This window comes from Pagrus major, chromosome 6 (genome assembly GCF_040436345.1).
Source record: "Pagrus major chromosome 6, Pma_NU_1.0".
NCBI lineage: Eukaryota > Metazoa > Chordata > Actinopteri > Spariformes > Sparidae > Pagrus > Pagrus major.
The window spans coordinates 17876193-17888655 of record NC_133220.1 but is presented as its reverse complement, the minus strand read 5'-3'; the positions used below and the strand labels follow the sequence as shown (position 1 = coordinate 17888655).

The 12463-nt window shown below is 41.0% G+C and overlaps 1 protein-coding gene across 1 annotated transcript in view; it reads right to left on the bottom strand.

Moving 5' to 3' along the window:
- The window catches only part of ca16b (carbonic anhydrase XVI b), a 108827-nt gene that overhangs the window by 12880 nt on the left and 83484 nt on the right, over nt 1-12463 (bottom strand). The window contains exons 9-14 of the mRNA XM_073468820.1: nt 9804-9988; nt 5787-5895; nt 5648-5697; nt 4824-5559; nt 3724-3862; nt 801-892 (exon numbers count right to left, since the gene is read on the bottom strand). Of these exons, the coding sequence (XP_073324921.1) occupies nt 801-892; nt 3724-3862; nt 4824-5559; nt 5648-5697; nt 5787-5895; nt 9804-9988 (1311 nt within the window). The remainder of the gene's footprint in view (nt 1-800; nt 893-3723; nt 3863-4823; nt 5560-5647; nt 5698-5786; nt 5896-9803; nt 9989-12463) is intronic.

Sequence of the window (12463 nt, the reverse complement as noted above, 5' to 3'; positions counted from 1 at the left end):
TTTTCAAGGTTAAAATGGTATTTTTTGACAATATGCCCCTACAGTCCTGCTAAATGAACTCAATTACCCCTTCCTCAACACCATTACTTATTTCAACCATGTATCCATTACTCTAAGCAAACTACTTGAAATGTTTATTCGTTTATCTCACCATATATCCAATACTTTAAGCTTACCATTTATTCATTAATGTTACATATTTTAATCCATTACGTTGAGTTAACCATTTTAACGGTTTATTCATTGCTTTAAGCTAACTATATCAAATGTTTATCCATTACATTGAGCTACTTCACAATTATCCATAAGTTTTACTCAATATTTTAACTGTTTATCACTTTTAGCTCACTATTTTAACTGTTTATTAATTTCAGCAAACTATTTTAACTGTGTATCACTTTTAGCAAACTATTTTAACTATTTATCACTTTTAGCAAACTATTTGACCTGTTTATTACTTTTAGCTAACTATTTTATTACTTTTTGCTAGCCATTTTAACTGTTTATTTCTTTTGACTAACTAAGTTTTCACACACTCTTAAAACATTGTGTTCTGACTTAAGATAAAAATAAACATTTTTTTTTAAAAATTCCAATCATAATTTCTATTTTTCTTTTCCAATTTCTTGAGCTGCCCCACAATCCTTCCATGTACAACAAAACAACTGCAGAATACCCCCCAAGTCACACAGGTACCATGAAGTATAACGCAAGTGCACTTGGTTGGGAAATCACTGATAGATATAGATATTTGAACATCAATTTGTATATTCTAATACAATGAAGGAAATACAGCTTACCTGGTATAGGGATGACTGGTATATTCTCATTGGCCACCACTCGTGGAGAGCTGCTCTCCTCCACATAGAAGTGAGCTGTCTGGAAAAATCTCCTACAGGGACACAGAGAGATGCACATTGAGCTGCCACAGTAAAGTCTATTAGGGAGTCGTTATCCCATTGTTCTCAGATCCGGTCTGTCAACATCAGCATCTAAAAACCGAATAGAATGACATGGTAATGGCAGAAAACTGCTAATGAAAACCCCAGAGTAGTTGAGACACAGCTGATCGCACACAAAGCCAGCGGCTCCTGGAAACACAGTCTGAGCCGACTACAGGGAACAGGTAAACAACTCATAGCGACACACAGCGCAGAGCCAAATTTAGCTCTTTACTCAAAGTGAAGACAACTAATCCAAACACAGACTCTCTTCAGGGCCACTTTCAAGAGGTCCCACTCCACTTTGACGACAACAAAATCAACTTAAAAGGTGCATTTTCGGAAGAAAAAGTCAATTTCGTTTATGAAGCGCCAATTCACAACAAAATTTATCTCATGATACATTTCATTTAGAGCATAATCCTTTAATTTGGAGACCCAACACTGTTGCCAAGTGCTTGCTCCCCCATGACCAAGCACTTGGCAACAGTGGCGAGACAAAACAGCCCAGTGCACAAACATATTGACAAAGTTGGAACCAGAAACTTTTGACCGTCATTAGTAATCCATAGGTAATTGCTCCTGTTTCGTTAGCCACACGTTATGCACCCTCTGTTGGACCATCCCACCCAAATTTTAAACAGTCCAAGGTCCACAGCTCAGGGATGTATTCAAGTCATGATCTTTAGAGAATTATTTCAGAGGTTACAGCTTTGTAAATAAGATGAATTGTATAGTTGTTATAGGCTAAAAAAAAATCTGATTCTAAACAGAAAATTTAAATTCCTTACTTTTTGAGTAAGAGAGGAATCCTGAGTTCCTGAACACCTTGCAAATCCTCTCCAGCCTCCACCCCCTCCTCACACACACACAATGTATACTAATGAATGCATATAAGACCCATGTTTAACCCCAGTGCCAGCATTTCCCAGGTTTAAATCCTACCTGTACTTGATGCAGAGGAGGGAGCAGATGCTTGTCATTCTTTAAGAGAGACGGAGCAAAATAAATGTAAAAAAAAAATGCTTCACTGCATCTAAATTATATAGAAAGAGAGACAGAGACAGAGAGAGACAGAGAGGGAGAGAGAGAGAGAGAGAGAGAGAGAGAGAGAGAGAGAGAGAGAGGGAAGGGTAAAAACAAAAAAGGGAGGAGAGATCCCCCCCTTGCTTTGCGTCACAGCCTCCCAATCTAATGGCTCCCTGTGGGTGCAGATGTGGTGCAGCTAACTAACCAGCACAGTTGACACCTCCTCCCTGATTCTCTACCATGGTCTCAGAAGAATAGTTGGCTTTGGGGGAATGAAAACAGGGATTAAATAGGCTTTCTGAATGGATGTCAGTTGTTAAAAAGATAAATAATAAATAAATAAATGAATAAATGAATAAAAGAGAGAGGCTTCCCATTTAAAAGCCACATAAGCAGTCACAAACAGAAAATTAGTTGTTTTTTTTTTTTTTACTCAGTTGAACATCTGTGAGTTTTAAACAAACACCTCGAGCCTCAGAAGCTTCCAGATGTGTAGTGTAACGCCAGCAATTAATTCCACTGTAGACTCACTCATAATAATCTAACATTAACAGTGATGAACAAGCTTAAAATGAGGGTATTACACTTCAAAAGATGGTCCACTGATCACGTTTTAAATAAACACTTATGAATCAAATGAATTGTGATATTAAGTTGTTAATGACCAAAACATCTGTGAGCACAGAAACTCACTGCCTTTAATAGCTCCGCTGTCACCCAGAGAGACTAAGCAGAGCACGAGGAGTAAAGAGAGTGTGATTGGGTCGATTTCATCTTCCATCATGGTCTTTTCCCCGGGGGAAGCAGCCATTGTCGGTGAACTGTCAGAGTTGTCACAACAACAGCTGTGATGGCCATTTCTAATCTCAAAGCTCCCCCTGCTCTTCTACTCAAATACCTCAACTCTCAGTAATTTATCCACCGACTGAATCCGCTCCAGTCATCTTGTTTTCAACTGTCTGTTTTTTAAACACCTCTATGGAGCTGATAACCAGACTGTTATTTATACAGCGCTCTTTTATCATCTGACACCACAGAATGCCAGAGTAAGGTGTTGTTGGCCAATAAACATTTGCATTAACTGATCTCACACCTACAAAATATCCTAGAAAAGAATTTATAAAATACATTTAACACATTTTCAGTATTTACCAAAAAATCTCAGACTGTAAAAATAAACAAAATGCCAGTGGGCCAGAAACAGACTCTTTACAGACAATAAATATGCATGGGACCAGCTGAGGAAATGGTCCATAGTGCTATTTGTAACTCATTAACCATCCCACATGTGCCAGTGGCCTGGCCCGTGTAATTACTGGGGCTCCAATAGCGTGGCTGGAAATTAGCCCAGCAGATGAAGACACAGCTGGGACCCCTGCTGGCACTGCAGGGCCTTCAGGTCTCCTTACCCTCACCCCAGTGGGTGATGGGCCTGATGTACGACGTGCAGGCGAGTCTTGCTACCAGGCTGTTTGGGAGTGATGCACACTGAGGCATACATACACATAAAACAGACACATCCAAATTAGATGGGTCTGAACGTAGAGCAGACTGACTGGAAAAATCCAGACATGCACGAAGAGGTGTCACTTAATTCAAAATGTGGGTGTGAATCCATGAATGGATGGGGTCAGAGTGGGTCAGAGGGGAGTCGTTTTTCATACCTCTGAGGGAGGTATCAGTGACACTCTTATTAAGATGAAGCACAAGGAGTAAATGTCCCTTCTGATGAAGGTAGGTGTGTTGAACTTACCTCCAGTAGACCATCACAATCAGCAGCATTATGAGGCAGAGCAGAGTGAGAGCCGACACCACCACCAAGGGGACGATCCACACCATCCTGCCCATCCCGGGGTGAGGGGTTCGGGTCACGTTGGACAAGACGGTCCTATCTGTAACATGATAAATAAATAAATAAATAAATGAATATATATATACATAATAAATACATCATTAAAATTATTCTACTCGCCTACACTAACTCATTTGCCAACTTTAAAGGTGCACTATGTAGTTTTGGGGAAGAAACAATACAATTTCCGACCTGTTTCACTGTGTTTATATTTGCAGGATCCTTCCAAGTACCTACATTTCTAGCTTCAAACAAAATCACAAAACAATGTCTATTAGTATGCAGTGTGGCCTGCCATAATATACTTTTTTTATGCTACCACTGGGAGTCACCAAAGTTGGAAATGTCCCAATTCTACACATAGGGGCTTTAACCTACACTGTCATATTTCTAATGTCATACCTTTCTCCACATTTACTCATAAAAATGTCTCAAAAAAAAAAAGCTTGTCAATGTGAAAAATGTCAAGGCTTGGCAGACCAGAACCCATGCTAGTCCAACATGAGCCTGTTAAGAGATAAATATGTAGCTACAATAATAATAAACCTATAGGTCTGTCATGATAAAACAGAAATATTAATCTTATATACATAACTTGAGTCATGCAAAATGGCAATAAAATAATGGTAGAAAAAGGATCATAAACGCTCTCTCTCCTGAAACAAACTCAAAGGAATTCCTTGAGGCAGAAGCCCCATGGCAGATATCTCACTTCTGCCTTCAGGCCTCTGTGTTGTAGCGACACAAAAGCCCGGAGCTTTATCTTTGACTTTGATGGTAACCAGTGTAGTTACTGTCTTAAATCAAATTATTTGTTCTCCTAATATGGGCTCCTTAACTGTTGGTAGTGTTGACAGAATTATGCTTTGGAGCGAAGCCTTGTCTTGGATGATAGCTGAGATAGCAAATGGGATGTTTCTGTTTGGGAAGGATGTTAACGCTGGAAGACAAAGGGAAACCCTATTGTGTCATATCTGTGTGGGAGAGAGACGACCACTCACCAGTGTGGACGGAAAAAGGCCAGAGGCTGCTGATCTTCGGAGCCAGTGTGGAGCTCTGGGGAATCTGCATCTCTGCACTGTCATTCCGAGGCTCCTGAGTGGAGACTGCATTTACGTCTGTGTGATTCTTGTCTACGTTGACCAGCTGATCGTCGCCAGTGCTTGCAGGTATCGTGGTGCCTTTGACTGTCGGCTTTCCTTCTCCTTTCTCTTTGGCTGTGGATGCGGGGGTGGGGATTAGAGGCTCTTTGGCCACGGTGCTGTTCGCTTGCCTTTCCTCATTATCAGGTACAGTCTTGTTCTTTCTCTTCTTCTCCTCCTCTTCCTCCTCCTGCTCTCCCTCTCTCTCCCCCTCCTTTTCCTCCTCATCCTCGCCCTCACTTGCAGCCTGTTTCTCCTCGGACGGGGCATCTGAGTCGGGGCCCTGGGACGCCGCCTGCTCAGTGCTCGGCTTTGCGGTCGGGACGGACTGACGGGTGGGGTTCTGCGTGGCTTGGGGCGCCTGTGTGGGCCAAACAGAACTTGGCAAAGAGGAGATGACCCCGCCGCCTACGCCCAGGCCTGCCAGCAAAGTGCTCGTCACCACTGACGCCACTGTGGCCTGGCTGCCGCTCGAGGAGGGGCCCATCCCCGTTGCCATGGAGACAATGGAGAAGTGGATGCCAGAGGACGTCCAAGTGGAGGAACCAGAACTGATGGGAGCCATGTCTGCCGAGGACGCTGGAGATATCGTGGGCTGACGAGGAAAGAAAATGTGATTATCAAACCCTGAACGTAACTGAGACAAAAAATACATTTGCACTGCCATCTTCTGGTCAACTCACCATCCCGGTTTTCACAATACGAGACCCTTCAAATATTCTTGTTGTATTTGCTGAAAAACAGAAAAGCGAGGAAGCATTTACAAATGCATTTCCGGAGTCTGACAGGCAAAACGACTGAAAGAAAAAATGATTCAGGTACCTCTGAACAACAGCGTTTGACTAAAATCACTGCGCAGGTCATGCTGACACACCGCCTGCACTCGGAACAGGTACAGCACATCAGGGGAGACATTAGTGATGACTGCTTTCTGCAAGAGAAAAGAGATGCACATACATACACACTTACTTGCAAACACATCATACAAAAAGTCTGCATGGGTAGATGAAAAGACATTTAAAACTCTCCATGCCACTCATTCATGGTAAAATGAAAATAAACCACGCTTAGCCGCTGTTCTGTCAACAGTCTATGACCCACAAGTTCAACGCGGTTTAAAAACCTCCATTCCTGTCTAATTTAATTGTGTTGTGCAGTTTGCAGATGGCTGTACTTATATTAAAATGGCCCTCAGAGCGGATGGGTGATTGCCTCCGGTATTGGAGAGCTAGTATTTTTCTAAAATAATTCTGATAAAAAGGTGTCCAGAGATAGAAAGTGAAAATTGAAATGGAAATGAAGTGGGCAAAATAAGAAAGACTGACAGCAGAGAGAGGAGTGCAGAGAATACTGTTTCCGTCAGTAAAGCGACTGATGGACTGTGTTAATGGAGTGTAACTACATAGAGCACCTCATGGACACATTCATTGCTCTTCCAGTCAGCCATTTGCAACAAATGTATGAACTTGCGCATTTTAACAGAACATAAAGATATTACATTAAAACATCAACAAAAGAATTCATATTAAAACACAATTAAGACAGACGCCTCCAAATCAAGTCTCACCAGTCAACTTCTGGGTCTTTCAGCTTGCAAGGCTTCAAAGTTCAAATACAGGTTTTTTAGAAATTATTCTATTTCAGATTTGACGCCTCTCAAGCACGTTATACAACAGTATGGCGGATAACAGCAAATGCTCTACCTTCTTGTGCCTCATGTCAAGACCAGAGAGGATAGAAAATGAAGACTGGGCTGTAGAGATATGACGGCTCTGCCAGAGGACCTCAGGGAGCAGTCTGGCTGATGGGGAGTTAAAAGGTCAGTAAATGTAGCTGGGGGGATGCGGAAAGTAGCAGGTAACCAGCACAGGGAGACTGAAATTGCAGCGAGATGGTTTCTATGTTTAACATCAGACAGAAGTGTTGTGGCTGGTTTCCGAACATGCTGCATGTGAGATACGGAGCTACAATAGTCTAAAGGAGAGCATATAGATGTTAATATATATACTTATCTGAGGATAGTTTCATTTGTGAGGCAGTTCTTGACGGCAGAAGGCCTGATTGCATATTCATTTCAACCTGCTTGTCAAGTCTTTGACCTTCACCAACTAGTTTGTAAGTTAAAGATGCCCCCAGGCTGCTTTTAAGACACAACAATAAGATTCATGGAATAACAAGGTGTCTGATATGTTTTTTTTTTCCCCCACAAGATACGTCAATCATTAATTAAATCTACTCTCAGATATTGTTCAACGAAGTTCAACTGCTTAACACAAACCTGACGAGCCAGATGGTTTTTGACACAGAACCATCTGGAAAGGCGTCACCAGAAACAGTTTGGAGAAGGGCAAGCAACTTTAAGAAAATACTTGGCTGGTGACTGGACGAACCATCTGTCTATCACCGTATCACGGGCTAACTTCCACCAATCACATCAACAGTAGTAGATTGATGCCACCAGCTGAGCCTGTTGGTTAATCAAACTCTTGTCAAAGCCAGTTGAGGGAAGAGCAAAAACATCTTTTCCATGGAGCAAAGCCTCCAGTGCCGTTCTTTGCTCTTCCTCACTGAAAATTCTCACCAGTTCTGATATAAAAGATGTCACAAGAGCATCTAACCTCTTGAGAAGCTGCCATCTTTCTTTTCAAACAGTCGCTTCTCTTGCTGGTCACAACGGCGCCTGCATCTGCCAGCAGTTAGCAAGCTAAGCTTAAAGTTCCCATGAAGTCAAAATCACTGTTTAAGTGTTTTTATCACCTTAACACCAGTGACCGTTTAGCAGTGGCAAAAAAAAAGCCATTTTAAAGGTATTTTTAAATGGTATCTTAGTATTTGTAACTTCTGGGAAAATCATAAAAAAATTTGATGATGACTCATCCTGCACTAGGGGGCGTATGTTCATTTTTTGTCCAATAAACACTTTCTCTATTTTATAACGCTGCCATGGATGTATATATATATATATATATATATATATATATATATATATATATATGTATATATATGTGTATATATGTATATATATATATATATATATATATATATATATATATATATATATATATATATATATATATATATATATATATATAAAGAACGTCGCCAGAGCAGTGTGTTGCTAGTGAGCAGATGTCCCGGACTACTTTACAAAAACACCACTTTATTCACTGATTTGGGTGACACTGGGTCATGTTTTATGGAGAAAATATTTTAGAAAATATTTTCTGGTTGTCTGGTTGTCTGCTGGCCTCAGGCTGCTCTTGACAGATAGCTTTACTTGTTACTGAAGCAACTGCTAACAAACTGATAATAACCAGTAGCTTCTCAATGAACCCCTCTGAAACGGGGCCCGAGGCCGAGGTAATTAATGGAGTTTCCTGGTAGGTTCCAATCAACCTCAGTATGGTATTCCCTTTTACACACAAGCCTCCATCTTCTCGTAGGTGTTTTTCATACGTTCCAGGTTATTGGTGCCGTTGGTTTTATTGGAAACACGTAACTATGCCGAAGCAACTAGCATTCTCTTAGTTGTTTCATGGAGACTTTAAGTTGTCTCCTCATTCACTGAAAGCTTTTACATCGCTCTTGTCTAATGTCACAAATTCATCTTGTAGGATCTGAAAAGATGAATGAGCCAACAGCTTTTAGTGTCAAACTCTGCACATACATCACTCAGCACAGTGAGGGTTAAACACATTACTGGGGGGTCATTAGCTAATGCATTAACTCGTTTCTAAGCATTAGAAGGAAGGGGTGATGTAATATGTGTAAAGGTTTATATAATTTCCTGTGCAGTTGCTCCAGTCAACCAGTAGAAGTCACTTACGCAGCAACAACGCATGATCCCTCACCAGCTTCCCACCCATGACGATGACAACTGTGTTTACTGGAACACATGACCAGGCTGGAGGCAGTATTGCCATCGGGGAACTGATCCCGGGTCTCAGATCTGGTTGGTGAATGTGTTTTTGCCCCTGAACTGTTTATGTCTACAGAGGCAGTCATGCACACTACCAAGACAGCTGGGGGTCAGTGGGCTTTAAGGAGATGCACAGCTGGGTGTTGGGTTCCCACAAATGGAAAGATATGTGACTGGGGAGAAGAATATATAGTGTGAAAAAAGAACAGCCCTGTAGGGTGTAGCCTCCTGCAGGGGGAGGATATATTTCTGTAGAGACATTGAATGCTCTGTTGGAGAGACACAGCGAGAACTGAAGTGGTAACTTGATGCTTAAGGCACACGAGCAGAAATGTATGATCACTGATGTCAGAAACTTCACTGAGATCTAAAAGACTACACTTGCACAGCTGCCTGCACTGGTTACTGAAAGAAGACAGTTTTTGTTCAAAGAGCTGCCTCCACTGCCGGAATATAGACGGGATTTTTTTAAATTACTTTTCAAAGCATATTATTTGATTTATTTGGCTCTTTTTCTGAATTACTTTTTGCTACGAGCTGCTGAATCTTTGAGCCTATAATATACTGAATAAATTAACAGAAAAGCCCAAAGGTGCGTCTGTCAATACATTACAGTTAGATGCGTCAATGTGAGAGTCCCAATTGTCTATTCTTAGACAGGTGAGTGACATGAGCGCGTCTAGGCCCTCATATCATCCAACAGCCACACACACGCAGGGTTCATCACAACCTGTCACCTCCTCTGCACACTGTCAGTAATGCAGCCACCCTCTGATCCGAACAGATACATCTGAGACAGACCAATCAGAGCTGTGTGGACCACATCCATCTTGATAAAAGAAAAATAATGTAGACAGTTCTGGCAAACCACTTTGGCCTGGTATTGATCAGCTGTTAGTGCAGCTGATAGCCACACTCACCATGCTCTGGTCTCCCGTCTTGGTGAAGGTCTTCTCATCAGCGACATCACGTTTCACCCAGCTGTAGGAGACCATGTAACTGGTGATGGGTGGGTGGTAGACGGTCAGAGGGCGTTCCCAGCTCACCATCAACGCTGTTTGGTTCAGCGGCTGGATTTTCATGCTCACTGGGGCACTGCTGCACACTGAAATACCAGAAAGAAGACAGATAAAGGACCAGCATGAGAAGAAAAATGACTAATAAAAAAACAGTGTTTCACTATCTGAATGCAACTGGGTGAAAATGAAAGGCTGTGGTTGGGAGGACTGTTTGACCACATGTATTTGTCTCTGTTGATGTGTGTGGGCAGAATGCAGCTTGCCTTTTAACAAGCCTATTATTACTGTCCGCTGCTGACTTGACTCAAAGTCATCTCTACTCTTGAGAGACCTCTAAAGGTGCAAGATAATACAGTAACTCAATAACAATAACGCTCCTGGAGGCCTGACTGGGGTCAGGATGTCGGTGGAGATTGTCAATCTGGACAGTTGTGTCTTCTCCACGCCACATGTGGTACAGATAATACTGCAACTTCCTGCCTATATTGCAAGTTCCCGCCTGTGCAACATTAAACAGGATGCATGGGGAGGATGAAACAAAAGCTGCGTGTCGGCCTCAAGGTGGCAGTGTAGGCTGCAGCATGGGTATTTACACAGGGATCTGTCAGTATGAGTAAGGGACAATATAGACATGCTTCTCAACACATCGGGGCAACAGCAATCAGGAACCAGTGTCATCTGATTACGTGCATGCAGGGTTTCTGTTAAATTGAAATTGTCACCACAGCTTTCTCCATTTACACAGTGAAGCTATGGTGCAAATTATGCACCATATGTGAAAGGCAGACAAGGTGGAAGGAAATCAGTCAGAGGGGCACATGGGAGAAAAAACAATAGCAGAAATATCTCAGAGTGTTGATGAGGTGTGACAGGTGTGAAATGTATTATAACCCGTTGGATGTCCGTTGTCAACCTCAGTAGCTCAACAGCAGCTGAAGACATCACCGTGATTTCACTGCCTGAATCATTACTGTCATGAAAGTCAACACCTTTTTCACCATCAACACTGAAATCAACAGCAGCTGCAGATCAACAAGATACACCCTCTTATCAACACATGCCCTGCACCTTGAAATATAACAGGGTTATAATTCTTATTTTCTCTGTACTAATTACAAACTTCATCGCTCGAAGGCAGATGTTTGTTTTATGAAAATCTTTTCAAAAAAACATAACACAATAATCACGATGACCATGAAAGTGAAAGATGAAATATTGTTATTGTGTTTATAATACATGTATGATAATGTCGTCTGAATAATCCAACGAAGATATTCGGCCTTGTGCATCTTTTGTTTATGAGTTAGTTTGGTTGCCTTTTCACTAATAACTGAGTAGTTGATAGAAATTGTTCTTTTCTTACACTTTTTTTTTTGCAGTTATGGTTACAGACTCTCCATCGCCCTACACTCGTATTTTGAGGGTACTTTATTGGCTAAAAGAAGAGACAAAACACAGTAAATAAAGTTTTATTATTATTATTATCTAAACACCCAGAGCACAAAGCTTCTTTTACTCCAACCAACAGCCCAAAAGCCAAAGAGTCTTTGTTTGCTATCATAAATGACAAAGAAAAGCAGCAAATCCTGACATTTAAAAAAATGACTAAACCTTTAAAATTTAATTTTCTGTCGATGGATTAATCCTTGCAGCTCTACTATCCATTTCAAATTTGGATGCAAATGGAATTTTGTTACTCCATCACAGGTTTGGGTAAAAACAAAATCGTCAGCTGTGACACAGTATGAATAAAATGGTGAATAGCACCCTAATGTTTCATCACTGGTAGAATTACTTAACATGCTACTGACTCTCTGGAAAATCCTATTATTTTTCTGTGAATACACACACTGTAACCTTCCAAAATAAGCCTCATAGTGGTTTTACCTCAGCCTGCAATACCACTCAGAGCAGAACATGAATCTTTCTCCTGGCAGCTTCTACCATAAAGAGAATGAATTGACTGTTGTCAAGTTTCACTGCTTCTCTCCTCTCAAGGCTGTACATTACGTTTTAAAGGGGGCTGTGTGCAGGCATCAGAATGATGGGAAAAACAACAGTTTAATTGAAAACACAAAGATTGACGGATCTGAATATAAATAATTGGTGGGAAAGTTATGAATGTAATCTGAGGGCTAAATATTAGGATGGTAACCACCGCACTTGCGATATCAGACTGTGTTAAGAATGACGTCTGGATTATTGATTAGTTGACAGAGAGAAAATAAAGCGGCAAGTGGTCAGATGACTGATTGTTGTTTGAGTCATTTGAGCAAAAATGCCAAACAGTCATTGGTTCCAGGTTCTGCATTGTGAGGATTTTCTGCTTTTCTCCCTTTCATTAAATTGGACATGGAATAGATTTTAGATTTGTACTGTTAAGGTGGACAATACATGCATTTTTCACCATCTTTGATATTTTATATTTACTGATTTAATAGACAAAACAATTAATCCACTAATCAAGAAATACTTAAAAAGGGGCAATATGTATGAATTTTAGTTGAAAACGTTCAAAAAAATTAACGACAATTATCAACAGAATGTGAATAAATAGCAGT